The sequence below is a fragment of the Leptonychotes weddellii genome, chromosome 11, assembly GCF_054177405.1.
Source record: "Leptonychotes weddellii isolate Sample4059 chromosome 11, ASM5417740v2, whole genome shotgun sequence".
Lineage (NCBI taxonomy): Eukaryota > Metazoa > Chordata > Mammalia > Carnivora > Phocidae > Leptonychotes > Leptonychotes weddellii.
In genome coordinates, this window is record NC_138379.1 from 34,964,871 (window position 1) to 34,990,530 (window position 25,660).

The window sequence follows — 25,660 nt, forward strand, 5'->3', positions numbered from 1 at the left end:
AGTATCTTCCATGCTTTTTTTTCAAGCCCAGCTAGTATCTTTATAATTGTCATTCTGAACTCTAGTTCCGACATCTTACTAATGTCCATATTGATTAGGTCCCTGGCAGTCGATACTGCCTCTTATTCTTTTTTTTTGAGATGATTTTTTCCGTCTTGTCATTTTGTCCAGAGGAGAATAGATGAATGAGAGAACAAAATGCTAACAGGGTAACAGTGACCCCAGAAAAATATACACTAAACAAATCAGAAGAGACCTTCCAGAAAGTGGTCACTTTTCTGTTCAGAGAGTTGCTGCTATTCTTTTCTTCGATCTCCTGTTGAGTTTGTAGATATTCAGAATGGTTTGATACCTATCTAGCTGAATTCCTGGGACCAGAAGAAATTTAGGTTTCCTACTCCTCCGCCATCTTGCTCCTCCTCCGAAGGGCTGCGGCCCGGCCTCCAGCATGGAAAAAGCTCTTTCTTGATGTTATGTGACTGGGTGTTTTTTATCTCTCCCACCCCTCAACTCCCTCAAACTTTATGTATGATTTTTATGATTGGGGGAGAAAGTGTAAAGATGCTCTTTGAACTGAAAACCACTAAATAGCCCTCACCCACTCATCCTGCCCTACGCCTTGAATAAGGGCATTGCAGAGTTAGGGCTGGGGGTGAGAAAGAGAGAATGGTGTAGTATAGATTGATGTGACCTACAGGGACATGGTGGAGTAAAGAACTGAGTGTTAGAGTCAAGAGTTAGGGACAACAGAAGGAAGAGAGTGGGAATAAATCCAAGGGGAATATAGTAAAGCAGCCCTGCAGACTGGGTGCTTTGAAGAGGTGACATTGAGTTGAGAAATAAGGGATATGATTTCCCTAGTTTTTTATTTCCTTAATTTTTTAAAAATGTCATTTTCATGTACTATAAATGACCTAAATCTGGAAGTAAAGTTAGATTGTTTAAAATCAATATACTGGATTCAGTGCTACAGAAAATCTTGTTTCCTGGATTTGTAATTGTGATGCAGAAACGGTAGGGTTAGAATCAGTGGCTGAATCAAAGTGAGCTACCCTTTAACATGTTCATGCTATAACATATATTTTGAGTCTGAGCTTTAGTTTTATTTTTTATGTTCAGTTTTTATTATAGGCTAGTTAAAATGATTATTCAGTCTTTTAGGAAATCATACTGTTTTTGGAACTTAACTTAAAGAAATATATAATTTAAAAGCTTTGTTTAAGATGTTGATGATAAAGTTTAAAATTCAAATTCTTTCTCACTGTGGCCTCCAAGGCACTGCATGATATAGGACTCTTGCCTAGCTCTCTAAACTTGTCTTGTGCCCTCCTTCCCCCTTGCTTCACTTGGCTTGAGACACAGTGGCCTTTTTGTTCCTCAGACCATTTCCTCTTTGAGACTTTTTGCACTTACTGTTCTCGCTCCCTGAACTGTTTTCCTGGGCTCTTTGCATTGATGCTTCTCCTGTAGTTCTCACCTCAAAGAGCTTCCCCTGCTGGCTGCTTTATTATATTCCCCTTTAATTTCCTTCATGGATAGAACTCACTCAAAGCTGAGATGATCTGTTTTATTCATTAGTTTTTTTGAGAGTATGAAAATGTGAACCTCTTGAAGGCTGAGGCCTCAACGATCTTGTTTGTGGTCATATCTCTGCTACCTAAGTGAACTGTCTAGCCACTAGTAAGTTGTTCAGTACTTTTGAATGAATGAATCAGTCAACAAAAGGAGAAGAGACCAAATTTAACTGGCTAATTCTGTGCTTCTTGATCTGTTTGTACACTAGATCTTCCTCTAATTGACAGTCTGATTCGTGTCTTACAAAACATGGAACATTGTCAGAAGAAACAAGAGAACTCGGCAGATTCTAACATGGAAGAAACGAAAAAGTCTGACTTAACCCAAGATGATTTCCACTTGAAAATCTTAAAGGATATTTCATGTGAATTTCTTTCTAATATTTTTCAGGTTTTAACAAAGGTAGGAAAGAAGTATTGATGGTTTCTTCAGCAAAAGAAAGTATGGATTGCTTAATGCTCCAAACTTTATTATCACTGAAAAAGTAGCATAAAGGGGCACCTCGGTGGCTCAGTCAGTTTAGTGTCTGCCTTCGGCTCAGGTCATGATCCTGAGGTCCTGTGATCAAGCCCCACTTCGGGCTCCCTGGTCAGCGGCAGTCTGCCTCTTCTCCCTATGCCGCTCCCCCTGCTTGTGCTTTCTTACTCGCTCTCTCTTTCTCAAATAAATAAATAGAATCTTTAAAACAAACAAATAAATAAATAAAATAATTATATTACATAAATTTGGGGAAATAAGAGAAAGAAAAAATTATCACTGTAACTTTATAATCTTAACGCAGCAACTGATACGGTTTGGTGTGTTTATATATGTTTTTCACATACTTAAAATCCAGTATATAGAATTTTATAGACTGCTTTTTTCACTAAACATTATGTTATGAGCCCTTTTCCAGACTCTAAATTTACTGAAAGACATTTCAGTGAGAACCAGTTTAATACCCAATTTGTCAAAAAAATCAGTTTTCATAATTTACTGCAGACTTGTTTTAGGGGATATTCTTCCTGAATATGCTTGGATTTTTAGCATATTCTTTCTTTGAGTATACTTTCTATCCATGTATTTTAGAAAAAAATATAAATATAACTATGAAGAATATATGTACATTCATTGCATTTTTTTAAGAAGAATATTTCTTAATAGAAGTTTCTGTTATTCTGGTAATTTTTTTTTTGGTCATTTGTTCTGCTTTTCTAGATAGGGGTTATTACTTGAGCATAGATTTTTGGAAGTTAGCTTACTGGGCTTGGCATTGTACAAGTGAAGATGGCTGAGGCTTAATGGCTGCATATTGCCCAAATGGGTTTATGTGAAAATGTTGGCTTTATAGGACTCTTATTATCAGATATTATAATTTTTATATCAAAGTTCAGTAGGTGAGAAATTGTGCCTTATTTTGATTTGTATTTTTTATTAGTAAGATTGAACATCTTTCCATATATTTGTGGGTTTTTTTTCTTTTAGATTTCATTTATTGGAGAGAGAGAGAGCATGAGTCGGGGATTGGGTGGGGGGAAGGGCAGAGGGAGAAGGAGAAGCAGACTCCTTGCTGAGCAGGAAGCCCGACATAGGGCTCAATCCCAGGACCCTGGGATCATGACCTGGGCCGAAGGCAGACGCTTAACTGACTGAGCCACCCGGGCACCCCCCCCCCATATATTTGTATATCATTTGTGTTTCCTACTTTATAAATTTATCTATTTTGATTATTTATATGAACTCTTTGGGCAATAATACTATCTTTTGCGTATTCATTGCAGGTGTTTTTCCCATTGTTTGCTGTCATCTTTATGCGTGCTTTTTGTTTTTGGAGGGATGTTTATTTTTAAGTGACAGGAATATAGAAGAAGGGTGGACTGAGAATAAACCAGGGATATGTCGTGAAAATTCTTATGTGCCATACCTAATGGAATATGAATTTAATTTTGAGGACTGAGGAGCTACTGAAGGTTTTTGTTTTAAGGATCAAGTGAGATGGTGTGTTCAGAAAGATTACTCCAGAAGCAAGAGAGAGGATTAGAGAGAGTTGAGGTTGGAGTCCTGCAGACCAACCAACAGGCTCTTGTGGGTGGTAATCTTCAAGAGTAATCTGAAAAATAATAAGACCCCAAATAGTGGAAGGGTGGATGGAAAGAAGAGGAGGGATGAGAGAGATTTAGTAGAGTAGAATTAAACTCTTAGGAGGAGGAGTCAGCAGCAGCAGAGGAGGAGGAAAAGTCTTGGCTGTATCTTAGGTTACTGCTTTGTGTAGCCGGGTGGGTAGGTGGCAATGCCCTTTCCTAAAATAAGGACTACAGTGGAACAGTGTTTGGGTTACATAAGGAGGAATGATGCTGGGCTCAGTTTGAGACATTTGAAATGCCCGTAGGATCAGTAGGGAATTACATATACTGATATTTATTAATCAAATAAAGCTTTAGAAATTTTCCTTTTTTAACATTAAATCTTTGTTTGCTTGTTTTAGGAGACTGTGGCTCAGGGACTAAAGGAGGGCCAGTTAAGCAAACAGAAGTGTTCCTGTGCATTTCAAAACCTTCTTCCTTTTTATAGTCCGGTGGTGAGTATGAGTAAATGTATAGGTGGCTGAGTTTTATAGGATTACTATATGTTTTTATGTAAGTGCTTGATCCCTGAGGCCATTGTCAAAAAAGATCATGCATACAATTCACATGACTTAGTGCGTTCTCAGATAGATGACTGCAGGGTAATTCGTGGGACTAACCTGAATAGTGATTGTAATTTTTTTTTTTTTTTAAAGATTTTATTTATTTATTTGAGAGACAGAGCACGAGAGGGAAGAGGGCAGAGGGAGAAGCAGACCCCCTGCTGAGCAGGGAGCCCGATGTGGGACTCGATCCCGGGACTCCAGGATCATGACCTGAGCCGAAGGCAGTCGCTTAACCAACTGAGCCACCCAGGCGCCCAGTGATTGTAATTTTAAGAGAAAGCCATCAACACTGAATTTATTGGACCTCTTACTGTTATAAAGTAAATAGCATATACATTAGCAAAGATAAGATTCTTGGGTAGAAATGATCATTAGGTTTTTGATTCTTCAAATTCCATCACATTTGCTACCATTAGAAGCAATTTTTATTTATTTTAAAGATTTTATTTATTTTTCAGAGAGAGAGAGCACGCACACACAAGTAGGGGGAGCAGTAGAGAGAGAAGCAGGCTTCCCGCTGAGCAGGGAGCCCGATGTGGGACTCGATCCCGGGACTCCAGGATCATGACCTGAGCCAAAGGCAGTCACTTAACTGAGCCACCCAGGCACCCAAAAGCAATTTTAAAATAGGAACTTTTTTAGGAAAATGAAGTATGGAACATGGGAGTGAGAGGCCATGTCAGCAAGGAGGAAAGTAATAAAACTCAGTAATGGATGCTAAAGGGGAAGCGGTGGGAGTATAAATTGTAGTTCAAGAGTAAAACTAAATGGTAAGGGCTAGTCACTTCTTTGATGTTTCAGAGGACTACTTGGGAATGACTATTATTGTCATCTGGGGATCTGTCAACATTTCTTTTCCTTTGGACTCTTTAGAAACCATAGGTAGAACATTTTCATAGTCAAAAACTGGTATCTTAAAATCACCTTTTCTTCTACTTATATTTATTTGGTTCTTTTGTTTGACCCACAGATAGAAGACTTTCTCAAAATTCTACATGAAGTTGATAAAACTCTTGCTGATGACCTGGAGCAAAACTTCCCAAGTTTGAAGGCTCAGACTTAAACACTGAATTGGAGTTTCCTCTGCCCAATAAATGAACTTTACTTTCTGCACTGACAGTTGAAATTGACATATAGGAGATGTTAGGTAAAGCTTATTGGACCCTCATTGTCTGGCATTACACCCGTACATACCTTCTCCCTGCCCCAGTCTTCTCTCACTTTCATTTGGCATTGGAATCTGGAGTTTCCTCTGCTGTCAAATCCACCCCCCCCGACACACACACTTTTTTTTGTATGGTTTTGTGTTAGTTGTCCTCTTTAGGTAAAGAAAACAAAAATACAAGCTTATTATTGAAGTTCTTTCTAGGTTGAGGACTTGGTAAGGATTTTCTTCATACCTCTTAATTTGATTTTTACATGAGAATTTTGTATTTGTCTCTACTGCAAGTACATTCAGCTGCACTAGTAGAAAACCCTACTCCAGGAGCTTAATCCGATAGCTTTTATGTATCTAATGCAATAAGAAATCCAGGGGTGGGCATTCTAGACCTGATTTGTTGACTCAGGGATCCTGATTCCTTTTACCTCTCCATGTGGTCTGCATGTAGACCTTTGGGTTCATGTTTATTGTCTTGTGGTTAAGGGGGATATAACATCTCTGGACCTTCCATCCCCATTCAGACAGGAAAAAGGAGAAAGAGGTAAAGGGGCTTTGTCCTTGGAAGTCTTTTACCTTCATATTTGTAAAGGACAGCCCTCATTGCCCAGACCTGTGCTGATGGCCATCTCTAACTGCAGCTATTTGAAATCAAGTCTTTTTTTTTTCTTTCTAGGGTCTATAAGAGAGAAAGGCACAAAGAGAAGGGAGTTGTGAAAGGCTTTTTGATAGTCAATCTGTGATGTTTGCTACAGTATGAAAGCACATCTTGGCCTTTTGTGATTATTGTGTCGATTGTATGCCAGATGGTCAGTAACATCTCAAAAGCAGTTTTTAGTTTAGCTTTGTTACAGTTTAATTTTTTTTCACTGTTGTAGGTATGAAGATATGAAGATAGAAATGTAACATTTTGATGAAAGCACATTAGCAAATTTTCTGTTTTCAGCATAATTCCAGTGGTTGAATTTCAGAAAATGATTTGCTTGAGTGAATTCAGATTTTTTAAAATTAAGATGGAGGGGGTTTAAGAACTTCAGACTCTATGCAAACTGCTATATGTGATTTCCCTCACATATACTTTTATCCTTCTGTATAGTGCTTCAGAATGAGATCTGTGCAGAGAGTCAGCCAGGTATTCTTAGGGAAGCAGTTCGCATTATTTAATTACTAAAAGTAGAGTTTTTAATAGATTTTAAGAAAATAGCAGTTATGAATAACAAAGCTAGCTTTTTACCAGTCTTCAAGTAGTCTTCTGGATTATTTACGCTGATGTGACTGTTAATCTACTTTTATTTGTGGAATGAAGTGAGCTTCGGATCCTCTTACTCTGCTATCTTTCCAGCCTCCTCCTTTGCTTAAAAAGCAAAGCCAGCTTCTTAAACCCCTCTTCTGGTATACAGCCCCTTCTCAATTTGTTGCAGAATGTTTCTAGCTTTAGAAACATTGGTCTTGTCTCACATTCTGTATTTTTTCCTTAAGTGACTTTTGCTGATACAACACAGGATGTAGCATTACTGAGAAGAGATACACAATTTCCAGTTTGGAGGTAGTTTTATTGTTGAAAATATTCCTGAATTGAACTATAAAGTTAAAATCTTACTGTTAACTCTGATTAGTAGGTTTACGCTGTATGTTTTCATGTCTTGCATGCTGACTGTATCCTAGGCTGAATGTGACTGTATTTAACATGAGATCTCAAAGGCACTGATAAAGTCACTCTTGCCTGTGTAAGCAAACTAATGTGAGTTCGCTCCTTGGTGAATTACAGATAGAGACTACACCAGGTGGAGCTGTCACACAAAGTAATCTTTCTTTGCAGCAAATAAGGAGGTCATGGAGAGTAACTTCCAAAGCTGTGATCCCTGAGCAGGGGTAAGGGAGCTCTTTTTATTTAGGATTTGAGAGAATATTCAAAAGGAGACCTTTATCATTGCAAGCACAGGCGGGTATAAGGTAACACATACATACTTAGAAATTATGCGTATACGTGCATCGTGTGTTACGTAAGGAAGCTGTGGTCCTTCTGGAGCAGAGATCTTAACAGTATGATGAGGCGGAGGTGACTGCTGGACACTTTATGGCCCATCTGCACAGGTGTCGGCTTGGTGGTTGAGCCCAAACTGGCTGGCCGGAGCTCATCCCTCCTTCTGTTGTTAGTTTCTAAAAGATAAAGCTACCAGTTCCTGTAGGGTGAGCTCAGTGGATCTGCCAGTGACACCTGCTAGCCAGTGCTAAGAATTCCATTTTATCTCTTGAAGTCTAGGGTGAAAGGTACAAATAACCCTGTAAGAGTAATACTCCCGAGTTATTAGTCATGTCTACTTCAGTGCATATGAGTTTCACATTTTGTTTTAGAAGGAGCACATTTTAAAAGGGAAGCCGAAGGCCCCTGGGTGTCTGAGGGAAAGAGTGCTACTCAAAGTGGGTAAGTCACCAAGGGAGAAAAAGGATATACCTGGGAAGGCTAGGGATGTCCAGGTTATTTTCTGTTTCCCATTTCTGCCTTGGACCTGCCCTGTTGCTTGTTACTAATTGCTCTTGTAACATCATGAGGTAGTGTATATTTTCATATTTTGATGTGTTTGAAAACTTCCTAGATCTATAAATTATAATAGTTTTTTAAAGAAATAAGATATGAGCAATGCTAAATCTTTTTTAATGCTATACAGTCTGATGAAACACCCCCAAATTTTAGGGCTTGCATCAATTACAGTGATATTTTGGAATGGTGCTTTCTCCAGGAGCCTAAATATGAAATTTGGAATTATATGTACAAATGAAATTCAAACTTTTCCTCTCCTTTGTTTCAGAGGAGGGGAAACGTACAAAATGAACTTGGGTTAACATTTGTTAAATGTGTTGTTCTATTTCTAATTAAATTTGAGTTTGATTTTTGAAGTATCTAAACCACTCAAGACCGAACACATAAGACATATTCTCCTTCTAACCCTCCCCCTGTGGTCTGCATGGAGGTACAGATAGAAGAAGTCATGCCACCTGTAGCGGATTTGATCATTGTTCTCAAGTCTTCACCTCTGTGTACCCATTCTCATGCCATGGCTTCTCAGTGGGTAGAGTATACTTCTCTGTTCCTTGACTTTGAGCTTGGCCAAGTCACTTTGCTTTGGCCAATAGAATGTTGTTTTTCTTTTTTCACTTGTTTAAATATATATTTAATTACATATTAAATATATAATTATTTATGCTAAATAACACTTAAGAAAAGGAAGAGGATTGATATACATCTCTATATCTATATATCTACAGATATATATGTAGATACAGAAAAAAACCCGACCCCAAACATAAGTCAGTTAAAAGCAATTTGAATTTTCCATTCTTCACTCATTTTGGTTAATGAAGGTTTTACTTTAATATACATGAGTGTGCGTGTGTCTGTGTGTGTATGTGTGTGTCTGTGTCTGTGATGTTTCGATATAGTACTCTGTTAAGGGTCTACACCTATGCTGTTACCAAGTGCAGTATCCTCTAGACACATATGGCTACTGAACATTTGAAATGTGACTAGTCCAAATTGAGATAAATGTAAAATACATATTGGACTTTAGGAAAAGTAATAAGAAAAAATTAATATAATATTTTTCATCAATGTTTTATATGGATTACATGTTAGATGATAATATTTTGGATATATTCAGTTAAATACATTATTAAATTTAATTGGATCTTATCTTTCTACCTTTTTTTTTTAAATATTGTTGTTGTTGTTTTTTTAATTTTTTTATTCTTATATTATCCCCATACATTGCATCATTAGTTTTTGATGTAGTGTCCCATGATTCATTGTTTGTGCATAACACCCAGTGCTCCATGCAGAACGTGCCCTCCTCAATACCATTCACCAGGCTAACCCATCCTCCCACCCCCCTCCCCTCTAGAACCCTCAGTTTGTTTTTCAGAGTCCATCGTCTCTCATGGTTCGTCTACCCCTCTGATTTCCCCCCTTCATTCTTCCCCTCCTGCTACCTTCTTCTTCTTCTTTTTTTTTTTCTTAACATATATTGCATTATTTGTTTCAGAGGTACAGATCTGAGATTCAGCAGTCTTGCACAATTCACAGCACTTACCAGAGCACATACCCTCCCCAGTGTCTATCTCTTTCTACCTTTTTAAATGTGACTGCTAGAAAATTTAAATTAAAGGGATTTAAACTTTATTTTTTTATTTTTTTAAAGTTTTTTTCTGAATTATTTGTTTTTGCTTTTTTATTTGCTGACAGATTTTTCTTTATTAGCACTAGTAATATATGAACACCCTTTTAATATTTTAAAATCCTAACAATACAGGAAAGACCAAAGTCCTTTTTCTCTACTCTCTCTAAAATTCCTAGCCCCTCTTTATGTATTTACATAATGGCCAATAGAATGTTAATGGAGCTGATGTAAGCAGAGTACTTGAATCTACCATTCTTTTTTAAGGCTTAATAATATTCCTTTGTATGTATATACCTCCTTTTCTTCATCTGTTTGTCGGTGGACATTTAGGTTTGACCCCTGTCTTGGCTTTGTGAATAATGCTTCCATGAACATGGGAGTGCAGTCTCTTTGAGATCCTGATTTCAGTTCCTTTGGATATATACTCAGAAGTAAGACTGGATCAATGGTAGTTTTATTTTTATTTTTATTTTTTTTTAAGATTTATTTATTTTAGAGAGAGAGCGTGCACACTAGTGGGAGGGGCAGAGGGAAAGGGAAAGAGAATCCTGATGCAGGGTTCAATCTCACGACCCTGAGATCACTATCAGCCTAAACCCAAGAGTTGGACGCTTAACTGTGCCACCCAGGCACCCCTATTTTTTTTTGGAGAAACTCCGTAATATTTCCATAGTGGCTGCACCAGTTTACATTCACAGTAACTGTACACAAGTGTTTCCTTTTCTACATATCTTCATCAATACTTGTTATCTTTGTTTTAATAATAGCCATCCTATAACTGGTATGAAGTGAAGTGATACCTCATTTTGGTTTTGATTTGCATTTCCCTGGTGATTAGTGATGTTGAGCACCTTTTCATATACCCGTGGGCATTTGTATGTCTTTGGAGAAATGTCTATTCAGTTCCTTGCCTAAATTTTTATTCAAGTTATTTGGGTTTTTTGCTATTGAGTTGAAGTTCCCTATATATTTGGATATTAACTCTTTACCAGATACATGGTTTGGAAATATTTTCTTACATCCCGTAGGTTGCCTTTTCATGTTGTTGTTTCCTTTGTTATGCAGAAGCTTTTAGTTTGCTGTAGTCCCACTTACCTAGTTTTGCTTCTGTTGCTTGTGTTCTTGGTGTCTTTTTAAGAAGTGATCGTTAAGACCAATGTCAAGAGGCTTTTCCCCTGTTTTTTTTGTGGAGTTTTACCATTTCGGGTCTTATGTTTACATTTTTATCCATTTTGAGTTAATTTTTATGTACAGTGTAAGATAAAGGTCCAATTTCCTGCCTTTTTGTGATCCGGTTTTCCCCAACACAATTTATTGAAGAGACTGTCCTTTCCCCATGGTGTATTCTTGGCATCACTGTTGACATCAGTTGACTGTGTATGTGTGGGTATATTTCTGGGCTCTCTGTTCGGTTCCATTGGTCTATGTGTCTGTTTTAAAACAATTCCATTTTTAATAGCATCAAAAAAATAAAACATTTAGGAATAAGCTTAATCAAGGAGATGAAAGACTTGTACACCGAAAACGATGAAACACACACAAAAAATCAGGCAGACACGAGTAAGTGGAAAGACATCCCATGATCATGAATTGGAAGAATTAATATTGTTAAAATGTTCATGCTACCCAAAGTAGTCTATAGATTCAATGCAATCCCTATTAAAATCCTAGTGGGCATTTTTTTTTTTCCCCCACAGAAATAGAAGAAAAAAAATCCTAAAATTCAGGTGAAACCATAAAAGACTCCAAATAGCCAAAGCAATTTTGAGCAAAAGGAGCAAAGCTGGAAGCACCACTCTTCATGATTTCAAAATATACATTATAAAGCTTTTTAGGGTTTTATGAATGAGATATGAAAATCAGGAATCTGAAAATTCTACATTTCTTTTTCACTAGAGAAAATTAAGTGAAGGTGTACCAGACTTGATACTTCACTGCAGATATGATTTGTACTAGAACATCAAGAGCTCTTTAGCTACAGCCTACTGTATACCTTTTGCTGCCTCTGAATACCTTTCCTTATGAAATGGTTTTAAATTTACCTTGGAAATACCAGCTTCCTGTATTCTACTGCTAAGGCTACAGCATATATTTATAAAAACTTTTCTGCTCACTAGGATACCTCGTTAATTATATATTGGGCTTATATCAATACTGGGCTTGTTGACATGCAGGCTGTTTAGGAGTTGAAGCCTTACTCAGACCATCTGCCAAACCCTGCGCATTGGAAATGCTTTTCCCTATTACTGTAATGAAATCACTAAAATCATTTCCTGTTCCTGGTCCTTGTTCAGATCTTCTATCTATTGTCAATAAGAGGATATTAAAATACTCAGGAAAGTCCACATATCCTTTTCATCCTGGCCTACAGTGTAGCACATGGCTTTGTGTTGTAGTGCTGGAAATAATAAATAATGACGTCAAGCCTATTGTAATAAAAAAAGGGCTGCTTATTAAACTCTTTCTCCAGCTGGTTTTCCTTTGACATCATGGAATCTGTTTATAATGACTTTTATGGGCTTTCTCTCTTACCGTTCAGGGTTTATGTGATTACATGAGAAATTGAAACGTTTCGGGAATAGTCCCTTCATAAAACTGAGTTTCCTGCTCAGTCAGGCCTATTGTACATGCAGATTACAACAATGGGACAGTGGGAAGGGAGGATGAAGAGACTTTTTTTTAAAGATTTTACTTAGAGGGAACACAAGCAGAGGGAGTGGCAGAGGGAGAAGCGGGCTTGCCGCCGAGCAGGGAGCCCGATGCGGGGCTTGATCCCAGGACCCTGGGATCATGACCTGAGCAGAAGGCAGACACTTAACGACTGAGCCACACAGGCGCCCCTGAAGAGACATCTGACTCTCTGGAGGAGTTTGACTTCCTGAAGTATGGGCTTGCTTCCAGGAAGGAGTGTACATTAAAATCATGGTGGGTGGGTGAATGGGGGAATGTATATTTATTACAGTCTATAATTCAAGAAAATGCATGTATATGGCTTTATTATAAGTCACTGAGTCAACGTAGGATCATATAGTTTTGTTTTGAGTGGTGTCTGTTGACCCCATACCATTTGAGGAATTTGGCATCTCTGTAAATTCACTCTTTTGGGACTGTATTTGGAAGGCTGGTGGTATTTGTAAATCCATGAATGTACTTTCCTCAAAGTGCGACTGGCGTTGGACTTTTCTTTCCTGTACTCAGGAGCAAGCATTCACTTGGCCAATCAGCAAGTACTTCTGGAGGAAAGAAATCCTTTAACTCCCCCTCATGGAGAAATCTATACTCTGTCACCATTGGGCGAAAAAAAATCTGCTGATGTTGTGGACCGTGGAACAAAGTCCCTAAATTGAATTCCCTAAATTTTTTTTAATGTTTGTTTTAGGTTTGGATGAACCAGATAATGTCCTGTTTGTCCTAATCAGTTCTAGAAGTAATTACAGTTTTTATGATTTTAGTAGTCAATATTTAAAGTGATTTGGAGACTTCTTGCTCCAGATGTACCCTTTGCTTGTTGCCCACAGCAAGTGATATCTGAATGGTCTTCAAAGAGCCAGATTTCACATTTTCAGATGAACCTTCAGTAATCTGAAAATCTTAGAAGATTTTTTTTTTTTCTTTGATTCTGTTTAGACATGTTTTAATGTGAGTTTGCTATCTCTCTAGAGCACTTGGGTGAAAACACACAATTTTTCACAACAATTCATGAAGCACTCAAAGATTATTTTATGCTTTAGGAAGTTGTACCCTGAACTCTTGTGGCCCCAAAGGAAACCAGGAGGATCATGCTGCAGAAGCGCTTTGGAGGAACGTGCCAATTGCTCCGTAACCACGAGTTGGCTCTCCTTTGATGGAGAGATTAATAGTTTCCATAATCATATCATCCTGGTTGCTCTGTGCCCAGAGTTTACTCAGACTTGAAAGAAATGGAAATTAATTGGAAAAGAAAAAAGTAATGTTCCTCTCTTGTCTCCCCTCCAAAGCCTCTCCTCTGGAGAAGGGATGAGAAAGGGATTCAAGGGTGTGTTGTCAGTGGAAGCCAAGAGGTTTATTCTCTTTTGCAGTTCTTGATGTAAAGATCCAGAAGAAAGCAGTTGGACAGTGGGAAGGAGGTAGGCATGGGAATTGGGGCACAGCTCTGCGTATAGAATTCCAAACAGAGGAGAAACATTTGGTAGTGGACCCACTGTATACATGGAGAGTCACCTTGTGAAACTGTGAGTACCTGCTGCTGTAAGTAAGTGCAGAAGAAACAGAAAAGGGATTTTGTAGCTCATGTGACTGTCATCAGACAAATTGGATTGCTCTACTTCTACTACAGAGAAGGTACCATGAGCTTATTTGTCACATCCTGGAGTTTGAGAAATATTTTCTTTGGCTAAAATCTACTCTTTTCTGGCTCTGAAATTTGAGTTCAACTCTTTTTTAGCCCCCACTATCACTCTGACAAGTTCTCTCGCCCCTTTGGCCAGTGCTGATTTCTGTAATGTTGCTGTTGAGCCTCAGAGGATTTCAATGGGCAGAGGATTTGGTTCTCCATGGGAGCATTGGGATATTAATAAAACGCTCCTGTCATATCTTTAATCAGAGATGAACTTCCAACAGGTGATCAATAAGTGTTTTTTTGAAGTTTATTGAACCAGTAAGAGAAACGGAATTGTAGATGAACACTTCTAATTTATTCATTCATGCCACAGTATATTGTGGTTTGTTGAACTTGACATGTGTTAAGCACTGTTTGGTTCATAGGACTAAGAAGGTGACAATTCAAAATAGGAAGAAAATGGGAGCTAGTTAATAGGTGTTCATTCCATCAGTTTCTGAAAGTCAAGGACCATGTCACTTCCCTTGAAGTGATGTACTTTTGTTACCAGAGAACCAGTTCCAAATTCAGGTTCAGCTGAATTTCGCCACTTGAAAATCATATACTCGAGAGACAAGTGATGGTGGGAAGGGAAAGGTTGCTTTATTCAGGAAGCCAGCAACTTGGGAAGATAGTGGATGAATGTCTCAAAGACCATCTTCCCCATTGAGGGGACGGCCGAGGATTTTAAAGGGGAAGGCATGGGCAAAGGGAAGGGGGCTACGTGCCAGAGAATCAGGTGCCCAGGTGGTTAGTTGTGTGTCAACGTGACCCTGAGCAGACTTGCTGGCATCAGCAGCAGCTGTTTTTGGATGTAGTCAGGCTTTATCTTCTGGGACAGTTTGGTCCTTCACTCCTCAAGGCCAGTTGTCTACACATCTAAAGGAAAGTAAGTTAATTCTGCTACAGATCAAGAGACTTAACGTTAGCAAGCAAGGAGTGCATAAGCTTGAAGCAAGTTAAGCCTTAAGACTGACTGGGGTGGGGGCGCCTGGGTGGCTCAGTCGTTAAGCGTCTGCCTTTGGCTCAGGTCATGCTCCCAGGGTCCTGGGATCGAGCGCCGAATCGGGCTCCCTGCTCTGCCAGAGGCTTGCTTCTCCCTCTCCCGCTCCCCCTGCTTGTGTTCTCTCTCGAGCTGTCTCTCTCTGACAAATAAATAAAATCTTAAAAAAAAAAATGGGGTGCTGTTACACTTTCACTCCTGCAAGTTATCTGCCAGTAGGAGATTTAGGGCTCTTTTGACTCTTACGTGATTATAAAAGATAGATCGGTCCTTTTTTGGGTGGGTATCTCCCTGCAGTTTATATGCAGGCCCAACAGCAAGCACCCTTCCATCACTGGCCACCTTCAGTGACAAGGACAGAAGGTAAGTGTTTGCCCCACTTCTCTTTGGGACCTTACAAGATATCACCTCTCAGGCTGCTCCCATTCCAGCCTAGGGATTGGCCACATCCCATCTTCAGAGGGAGACTCTGAGTTTTAGCTTTCCCAAGCTCTCTGAATTCCCCATGCAGTATCTGCTGAATTGAGAGCTAGCAGACATGCCAACAGGCCTGCCATACCAAGGCATGATGGTGCCACAGCAGGGGGGGTGAGTGGGGCGGGGGCTGGTCCAGGAGACTGGAGGAATGATGTGTATATAAGGGACTCCAGGGTTTGGTGGTACTGAGCTGAGATGAAGCCCCATCACCTAGGGAGCATTGTGGAGCCTGACCCAAGCCAAGAGAGACAAAGACAAAATCCTGAAGCTGCTTTAGCTGTAGGACACAGCCTCAAACAATGGTGAAGCAGCCAGCACTCTGGAAGCTGAGAGGTCAGAGTTGGAAAGAGCACAATCCTTTTCACATCTACCATGAAGTCTCATGGTTACACCCCTCTGGACGCCATCTTAGGAGGAAACTCTTTAAGACAGTAAACCTTTTTTTTTTTAAGACTGGAAATTCTTGAAGGGTCTATCACTTTCAATTGTTGAACCAGAGTAAATTTAAACTGAATTGGATCTTTGGTTTATTAATTTTCCTGCTACTAACAGATGAGGGCTCCAGAGAAATGCCAGATTTGTTATGAACAAAATGAAGCTGTACCTTTTCACATCTGAGTAACAGTAGGAGTTGAATTTTGAGACCCTATAACATGTGGAAAGAGAGGAGATGGAGTTACCAAAGGTTTAATAGGTAAATGAGAATCTTTACAGACTTCTTTTGGTATTTCTACAGCCAGATATATTCTATATTCCTCTATGTAGATTTATTTCCAAGAAAACAAAGGGGGGCAGTGACGATAGATGAAAAATATTTTTTCATTACATTTTAGGAGGCTGGAGGTTTGCTGACTGACTTTGTATCCAGAATCAATAGGGACTACCTACTATATATGTCATGAAGGATCTTCATCTTGGAGTAAACCCAGAGTGTTCCTTTGAAAGCTGGCACATCTAAAGGAAAAGAAATTGGGAGAATTCCAAATCTAGTTTACAACCAATCTCCAGTGTAAAACAGCCTAACTAGTGTTCGTTCATATAGTCAACAAGCATCAACACTGGTTCCCAGATACATGTCAGACATAGTGCCAAGGGCTGGAATATGGCAATTGTTCAACAAATGTTACTTGCCTAAATGAATAAAAACTGTATTCCCTATCCAGAGACAGAGTTACCTGCAGCTAGTAAAGCTTAACCTTTAAGTAGTGGTTCCCAAAGTTTGATGCACATAGGAATCACCTAAAGATCTTTTAAAAATGCTGATAACCTGGCTCTCCCCCTACCCCTGATATTCTGATTTAATTGGTAGGGGGTGCAAACTGGGCATCAGGATTTTTAAAGCTCCCCACGTGGCTCTAATGTACAACAGAGTTTGAGAACTACTACATTGAGGGCCTCTAACTTGCTCAAGCCCCTTCCAAAGCCCCTGGGAGGTGCCTAACAATTTCAACCGTGAGATTTTGTATTCATTTTCTTGAACAAGTCTTCCCAATTGAACAAGCTTCAGGTGCTCCAAAACCTGGATTCGACCTTCTGTATCCTTGAGGCGTTCTTTGTCCAGTCAGCAGGTTTCTTAGCCAGCATGAGCTTTTCAGAGGTATAACTTGGCTGAAAGGTGCAGATTACCAGTCCTCTTATGGTTATTGACACATGAAAGCTAAACTATTATAAGCAACACATGCCACTTTTTGTGGGCTCGTCCCTCTTGTTTTTTTGGTCCATGACCTTGGCAGTGGATTTTTGCAGTGCTTTCAGAAGGAACTCCGTTTGGGCGTAGAATTGGTTGCTACCGATGTCAGGGTTCCATGGGTTTTGAGGTTTTGCATTATGATTGGATTTCGTGGTTAGCACAAGGTTTATAGCATTTCTAGCACCAGTCCTTTGCAAGAGACACTGGTTCTTTTCTGTGTCCCTGGAGTTCTATACCTCACCATCCTCCCTGTCTTTCCTGGGGGAATTGCCTGGTGACGCTTATGAGGCTGATTTAAAGCTCTACAAAATTTATTCAGTGATTTTATTACAGAGACAAACAATAACCATTTCTGCTGTACATGTGGGCCAGTTGGCAAACAAAATGGCCACATGTGGAATTTCCACTCCTTTGCCTTTGGCCACGTGAACCTCCGGGAGTGTGTGTCCCCGACTATCAGTGGGATGCACATGCACAAAGCCTGAAGAGGAAAGAATGGAGCAGCTCATTGTATAGGAGCGTTTTGAAGTGGCTCTAAACTTGCTAAGTGGTAGTGTGAGCTGATTGCCCATATCATCTATAAAGTACAAAGGCTACTCCTAGGTTCTTTGAGGTTTCCTTTTCCTGGCCATGTTTTGTTGTGAGTCGTCTTGGACCCTTAGGTGTATCAAATGCCTACTTAGCAGGTCATATCCAGGTTACTTACACATCTGATTATCAGTGGCTTTGTTACTTTCCAAGGAAAAATTTACATGATACATAAGCCAGAGTCCTCAGTGATGACTAGAGGCACATACATTAAGGGCATGGCAGCTTCTCTTTGTAAGGAAAGACTGAGACTTTTTAAAATTAATTTCTGTCACAGTGGAACCTGTAAAGTCTTCCAATATCTGACACCTAAGAAAAGGTGCCTCCAACTAACCTCTTCCAGTGTGGGGTCCTGGGGTATTACAGCCATGCAGGTAGGATTTCCCCAAAGATGAAGGGATGATCTCTCTTTTGTGTCCATTTGGAACTCCAGGCGTGGCATTCCTTTTTTCTCCATATGGTGTTTATTTTCTTCACCCTTCCAGATGGTCACATTTAGATTCTTTGAGAATCTTCCTGATCATTGTAAAAGCTTGGCCACACTACTGTGGGCTCAGTTAGAAATACAAAGGAGGAAGAGGTTAATCAAATTTGCTCATTTTCCCTGGTGTAGACTCAGTGATACCCTTTCATAAAAGTTTCAGAGATCATTAATTAGACAAATAGTACTGGCTCTCCTTTCTGCAGCCCCAACAAATCCTGTTTGACCTGTAGGAGAAATGACTAGTTACACTGAATGAGATGGGTGATAATGCCCCTTTGAACAGTACAAAGCAAACATTAAGACAGCAGACATTGGGGAAACCAAGTGCACCTGAGCAACAGAGCCCATTTGTCCATGCACAGTTGTTTTCAAATGCTGTAAGATAGTCTCCTTCCTCCTTGAAAATCTGAACAACCTGCACTTCCTAATGATTAGGAATGCTCTGTATTTCCATAGTTAATGGCATTTTCTCACAGTTTGCTTTATTATTAAGGTGAGCAGGAATGCTGTCTTGCACAACTCCGGGGGGCAGCATTCACACTGTCTCTTATGAAGGTCATGCCTTCTGGACTTAGAATGCCGTGGCTCTTCCAGATGGTATTGGGTGCTTCATAATTATCTCTTAATAACAGACAAGGAAGCTTCCTATGACTTAGAACCCAAAGTCAAAGAAGGCCAAAAACCTGAAGAAACGAAAAAATCCTTTGTGTTCCATAGTCCATTGTTTGCAATTTTGTGGTACATTGAGGTGAAAATTACCTGGGGTAAGTGAGGCCTTGGACTCTGGTCCCCCTCTGTCACTCTGTGTGACTTTAGGTAAGCTATAATACATAGCAAATAGAAGGCTTTGTTGTGACCAATATCAACTGGGCCATTTCGCTCAATGTGTTTGACCGTAAGCCAACATTTCTTGGAGTAATAATGGTGAAGCAAAGTTGTTCAAATAAAAAATAGGGTTTCCGGGCGCCTGGGTGGCTCAGTTGGTTAAGCGACTGCCTTCGGCTCAGGTCATGATCCCAGGGTCCTGGGATCGAGTCCCACATCAGGCTCCCGGCTCGGCAGGAAGCCTGCTTCTCCCTCTCCCACTCCCCCTGCTTGTGTTCCTGCTCTCGCTGTCTCTGTCTCTGTCAAATAAATAAATAAAATCTTTAAAAAAAAAAAAATAGGGTTTCCAATTGTAATTTTTAAAAGCGTAATTGAGAATTGAAGTAGATTTGGAATGAACCTTGCATAAAGCTGCGTGTAAACAGACTTGTACACAGCTCTTCCCATAAAGCCATTCGGGTGTTGTCAGAGATGAGTGCTCACTGAAGGTGTCATGTTGTGAAGATTAGGTGCTTTTAGGAGGAAGATTTAGTAGATTTGGATATTGAGGACTCAAGAGATTATGTCCTGGCCTGATCTCTCTCCTTCATCCCTTTGCCTCATCAGATTACTTTCCATTTGAATATGCGTAGAATCCCATATGGCCTGTAACATCTGAGGTCTTGTAGAAACACCTCTGATTCATACTCAGATACATATATGGGGCTTTGACCTTTCTGATTAAGGATTAGAGAGCATTTTGTTTTATCATCACATTTTTCACTTCTATGTGAATTATTTTTATATTCATTCTTTCTCAATAAACATATATTAAATAATTATTTATTAAGCACCTTCTCTGTAACAGGCACTGTGTTGGATCCTGGGCTATAGGGATGAAAAGCACAGTCCTTGCTCTGAAGGAGTTTATGGTAAAGGAGAGAAACAAGGAAACAACTAATTATAATCCATAGACAAGAGTAAGCTCAGGGAGCATTCCCGCTGTGATTGTGGTTTCTGGAGGATGGTTGCAGTTTGTTTCAGAGATCCCCTTTAATTAAATGGCAGAATCTAAACTAAACACATGCTCATTCATGGGAGTTCAAACCAAATCTCATCTTAGAAGTGGTAGCATGATGAGTAAGACAGCATAGCACTGACCAAACAGCTAGTTTCAGGTTCTTTTATGCCATTTACAAGCTCTGTAACTCTGGACAAGTCACTGAACTGTTCTGTGTCTGTTACTTTAAGGATCTAAATAAACAATAAAAATACTTTGTGAAATGGAAAACACTGTATAAATTTAAGAATTTTTAAGGAAAAATAAAAGGCAGTTTGCCACATGCACACACACACACTGAAGAATAATAAGCACAATTTTTACTTTGGGCCTAATATTTTTTATCTGAAAAGACATTCTTTTTTCCTCTGAAAGGATTTTTAATCATACGTATAAACCACATTGCGATACTCAAAACAATTCTTCCTTTTACCTAAGTCTCCAATCACAAGGCAATTAGAAAGTATGCATTTTAGACCCTCAATTTGTGTATAATATGGTATTAAAATAAAATCCCTATAGATGTGCCTCAGAATAACTTTGCAGAGAATGATTTTCCCTGAGGGGTGCATACTGTATGCACTTTAGTCTTACTGCACAAAAAAAGAAAAGTTCTCCATATATTCCATACAGTATACACCCACATTTAATGTATTACTCAACAACTCAACACTAAAAATTCAACATGTCTTTTCCCATCTTAGAAGTGTAACATCTTGGGACTGCAACTTTTAAAAGATAATTGTGCAGATCATGAATGCTAGTGTGACTTTTCAAATTTTGATGAGGTATTTGTATAAGGATTTGGGGTTAAAACATATACTAAAATAAATGTTCTTGTCTGTGGTGATATTCTTCTTTATTGAAGAGCGACCAGGAAAGGGAAGAGGAAGGAAACTTGGATTACTGAGTGCTTCTTATATGCTAGGACCAAATCTAGGGAATTTACATACATAATCATATGTATGAAACAAAAGCACCTGGCTAAGTTACAATTTTTAGTTCTTCATAATAAAAATTAAAATGTATATAGGATTAAACATTTTACATCAATTTTCATGTGCACTACCTTAAAATAGGAGGAGGGGGGAACAGGAGTTGCCCACATGTGGGTCAACTATTATGTCCAGAAACATCATTTTAAACAAAACTGTGCGTTAGCACATTAAAACTATACATTTCAACTTTACCCTCTCTCCTGAGCTGCATGCATATAGCATAGTTCTAGGGGTGAAAATATTTGGGGGATGGAAATAAAATGATGCTACAGGCTAATCTCAACCACTTGCCAAACGCCTTCCCAGATAATCCATGAACAACTCAGAATCACAATCAGCATCTTCATACTGAATTCATCCTCCTCTTAAAAATCTTTTGCTCTTATTTTCACCTCTTAATTAATAAATTTCTGTACATTGAGATGCTTAATTTAAAATTTAGGACCATCCTTTAAAATCTCCCTACCCAAATCTCCAATAAAACCTAGTTGGCAGGTTTTATATATTCTCTACTCCCTGTCTTATGGGTTACATTCTGTGTAACCCACCACCACCCTGGACATCGTCCTTCCTGCAATCCTTCCTTTAGGTGTCATTACTTTTCTCCAGGATTATTAGGATGGCTTAACTTGACAAGCATCTTGCCTCTCCACCACCGTTTATCCTTCATTTGCTAATTAATATGCCCAAATCTCAGATTGACCACAGCCTTTCTTTGCTTTAAAGCCTACTGTTTACAGAGAGAAATTTATCCAGTCGACCAAGGATTTTGAGGCTAGCACAGTACATCTCTTATTTGCCATTCCAGCTACTTACATAACCTGAATACAACAGTCTCATGAGGGAGATAGTAACATCTCTGTTTTCTGGATGAAGAAAGGTTCAGAGAGGTTTAGAAATTTGTTTGATCACACAGTAAGTGGAAGAGTTGGAATTTGAATTGAAATTTGATATAAAACCTATTTTCTTACCTAAAAATGCTTCTTTTCCTATATTACATGAACATTGAACTGCCATCATACAAAATACTGTATTAGTTTTTTATTTTAATTTATTTTATTTTATTTTATTTATTTGACAGAGAGAGAGATAGCAAGAGCAGGAACACAAGCAGGGGGAGTGGGAGAGGGAGAAGCAGGCTTCCCGCTGAGCAGGGATCCCGATGTGGGGCTCAATCCCAGGACCCTGGGATCATGACCTGAGCCGAAGGCATACCCTTAACGACTGAGCCACCCAGGTACCCCAAAATGCTGTATTAATTTTACTTGTTATTTTCCCAAGGAGACACATGAAAGGACAAAGCAATTTTCCAGAATTAGAACACTTTTGGTCATATGAGTATTCTGAAGGTATGCAATCTTTCTGAAAATTGTTTTACAAGGATTCGCTTCAAGAAAATAAAAAAAATAATTCATGGGATAGAAGAAACAGTAACTTATGGGTCAGAACCCTTTTGTTTGGTGAAAAGGGGATCAAGCTTCAGGTGTGGCTGGTTCCAGATATTCAAACAATGTCATTAGGTCCTGCGTTCTCTTTCTCTTTCAGTAGTGCTCTTCTCCATGTTGGTATCACTCTCAATAAGTCTTCTCCACTGGGTGACTTTCATTAGCTATCATCCTTCAAGATTAAAGATAAAAAAATCTCTCTCCTAATTGTAAACAAGTTCTTGGGCCTGATTCTCATTGGTCCAAATTGGGGCGTGTGACCATGGTTGGCAAACCCCCCCCAATTAATCTGGCTAAAGGCTAGCAATCCTCTGACAGAGCAGTGTAAAGTCATGTGACTATCCTAATAGTGGGTGGGCAGGGTAGAATCAGGTTCACCCAAAGCAAGTGGACTGAGAGTGGGAGTCAAGAGGGAGTCCCCAGAGGAAACAGGTTCTGTTAACAGAGGAAGAGGAACAATAGATCCAGAATGTCAGAAACAGTAATGTCCTCTACAAGCAATGAACCAAGAAACAAGGAAAATAGTTGAGATCAAATAATCACTGATAATGTGGCATTTGATGCAATCGTTAAACATTAATGTACTAACAATTTGCAAATAAAATTCCAGGTGATTTCAGCACATATTTGAAGCTCAGTAAAGATTTGTTGAATGAATGAGTGAGGCGTTAGGAAGTTTGAGATAGAGCGCGCAGGGGAAAAGAGAAGCAAGAGCATTCTAAATTCCTTGTCTTGTTAAGGAGAGAGGTTATAGATTCTGATTAATCTTGGTGTTGACAGAATTATATACACTGAAGTGTGTTTATTAAGCATTCAAGGATAATCACTATTGAAAAAGGAAAAATATGTGGAATTTCTAAATCTCTGGATTACAAAAGGGGGGTGGGCGCAAAGAAAGTTTGGTCAATCCAGCAAAAGTCTGGTTGTGAAAGGAAAATAAATTATGCATTTTAAGACTAAATATACCCATGATACGAATGTGTTAAATCCCATTATTAAAAGGTAAAGATTTTTCTGTTGAGACAAAATCAAGTTTTATGTTGTTTAAAGGAGACAAACGTGACAACACACAATAAAGAAATGGATAAAGAAAAACTAGGTAAGTGATAAAATAGAGGGCAAGAATAGAAAAACTAAGTAGAATTCAAAGCAAAAATATTTAAAGGGACCCTTGGGCTATCTTATAAGTGATGCAGCTGATACACTAGCAGGCTTGTCGGAGGATTCCAGTCCTTTGAGACAGGCATGCCATTATATCTGCATTTTACAGATAGAGAAACAAAGGCATGAAAGAGTTAAGTAACTTCTCTGAGGTCACCCAGCTAAGTAAATGTCAGAACTGCATTTGGACTCTTAACTCTTGTGCTCTAAATGCACACATGTATAGACCTTTGTACCTTATAGTAAAAAATATCTGGACTCTTCCTATTTGGTTCCCATCTTTTTCCTGGGCTTCTAGGAAGACTAGACTTGGCAGCTGTCTTGCAGTAAGGAGGGGCACTGTGATTAGTTGTAGCCAATGAAAGGAGAGCAGAAATGACAAGTGTCATTTCTGAGCCAAAGCATTTAAGAGCTGGCACAACTCTCTTTCCTCTCTGGTGACAGCCATTGATTGAGATGGTGGAGGCACAAGATGGAAGTTACCTGAATTGCTGACTAACTGCCCACCCAGAGAAGCACATGGAGGGAGGCTGCCCTGCAGAGTCTCCCAGTGGGTGCTGGACTTAGAGTGAGAGAGAAATAAACCTTTACTGTCTCAATATAAGAAAGGAATAACTTGCTACTGCTGGATTGATTACCCTGATTATTACATACCCCCAAATGAAGAATTCACATTCTTTTCAAATGTAATGGAATATCCGTAACTTTAGATAATGTAATGAGCCACAAAGAACATCCTCATAAATTTCCCTAAGTAGAAATCAGACAGGGCACCTTCTCTGACTCTAGTGCTCTAGTGTAATAAAGAAAAAAAAAAAAACACTAAGGGAGAAACTAAAAGAACATAACCACATGGAAACCTTTAAATAATGGATAATTGTCTAGGAAAATATCCAGTATACTAAAATTAACTCAGAAGGAAGCGGAAAACCTTAAAAGGCTAATAGTATTCACATTGGAGAGTGCCTGGGTGGCTCAGTTGGTTGAGTATCTGCCTTCGGCTCAGGGCATGATCCCAGGGTCCTGGGATCAAGTCCCACATCGGGGTCCCTCTTCGGCAAGGAGCCTGCTTCTCCCTCTGCCTGTCTCTCCCCCTGCTTGTGCTCTCTCTCTGACAAATAAATAAATAAATTCTTTAAAAAAAATTCACATTGAAAAGGTAGTAAAAGAACTACCCTTGTTTCTATCTCAAGGCAACAGAAAATGGTGGGAAATTTCTGAATTAATTCTACAGAGATAGCAAAACTCTGTTAACAAAACCTGATAAGCACAGTCATACAAAAAGAAAACTTCAGGCCAGTTTTTCTATTAATATGGATGCAAAAATTCTAGACAAAATGCCAGCAAATAAAATTTAGCACCATATTAAAAGATATATAAAAATATGCATTAAAAAAAACCCCATCATGACCAAAGTGAGTTTATCTTACAAATGTAAACACTTATCTTACAAATGTTTAATGTTAAATCTTTTAATAGAGGGCGCCTGGGTGGCTCAGTTGGTTAAGTGTCTGACTCTTGATCTCAGCTCAGGTCTTGATCTTAGGGTCAAGAGTTCAAGCCCCACATGGAGCCTACTTAAAAAAAAAAAATGCAAGAAATCTTTTAATAGATTTAAAAAAGAAGAGCTACAACCCAGCAATTGCACTACTGGGTATTTACCCCAAAGATACAAATGTAGTGATCCAAAGGGGCACGTGGACCCCAATGTTTATAGCAGCAATGTCCATAATAGCCAAACTATGGAAAGAGCCAAGATGTCCATCAACAGATGAATGGATAAAGAAGATGTGGTATATATATAAAATAGAATATTATGCAGCTATCAAAAAAAACACGAAATCTTGCCATTTGCAACGACGTGGATGGAACTAGAGGGTATTATGCTAAGTGAAATAAGTCAGAGAAAGATAAGTACCATATGATCTCATTGATATGAGGAATTCTTAATCTCAGGAAACAAACTGAGGGTTGCTGGAGTGGTGAGGGCTGGGAGGGATGCGGTGGCTGGGTGAT

At 39.0% G+C, this 25,660-nt stretch overlaps 1 protein-coding gene and 1 pseudogene across 1 annotated transcript; both read left to right on the forward strand.

Annotated features, from left to right (window-relative positions):
• The first annotated feature begins 975 nt into the window (after positions 1 to 975).
• On the forward strand, positions 976 to 12,042 carry SAAL1 (serum amyloid A like 1). The gene is made up of 3 exons (XM_081798482.1): positions 976 to 1,977; positions 4,040 to 4,132; positions 5,214 to 12,042. The coding sequence occupies exons 1-3, from the start codon at positions 1,825 to 1,827 to the stop codon at positions 5,304 to 5,306; spliced, it is 339 nt and encodes a 112-aa protein (XP_081654608.1). The 5' UTR covers positions 976 to 1,824; the 3' UTR covers positions 5,307 to 12,042.
• LOC145716288 (heterogeneous nuclear ribonucleoprotein A1-like 3) overlaps positions 11,080 to 25,660 on the forward strand; it is a 19,051-nt pseudogene continuing 4,470 nt past the window's right edge.

Bases quoted from the DNA above. Each gene is read 5' to 3' on its own strand.
- SAAL1 (XM_081798482.1), top strand. From the start codon at position 1,825: ATGGAACATTGTCAGAAGAAACAAGAGAACTCGGCAGATTCTAACATG. The intron at 1,978-4,039 runs GTAGGAAAGAAG...TGCTTGTTTTAG, and splicing joins TTTTTCAGGTTTTAACAAAG to GAGACTGTGGCTCAGGGACT. The intron at 4,133-5,213 runs GTGAGTATGAGT...TTTGACCCACAG, and splicing joins TTCCTTTTTATAGTCCGGTG to ATAGAAGACTTTCTCAAAAT.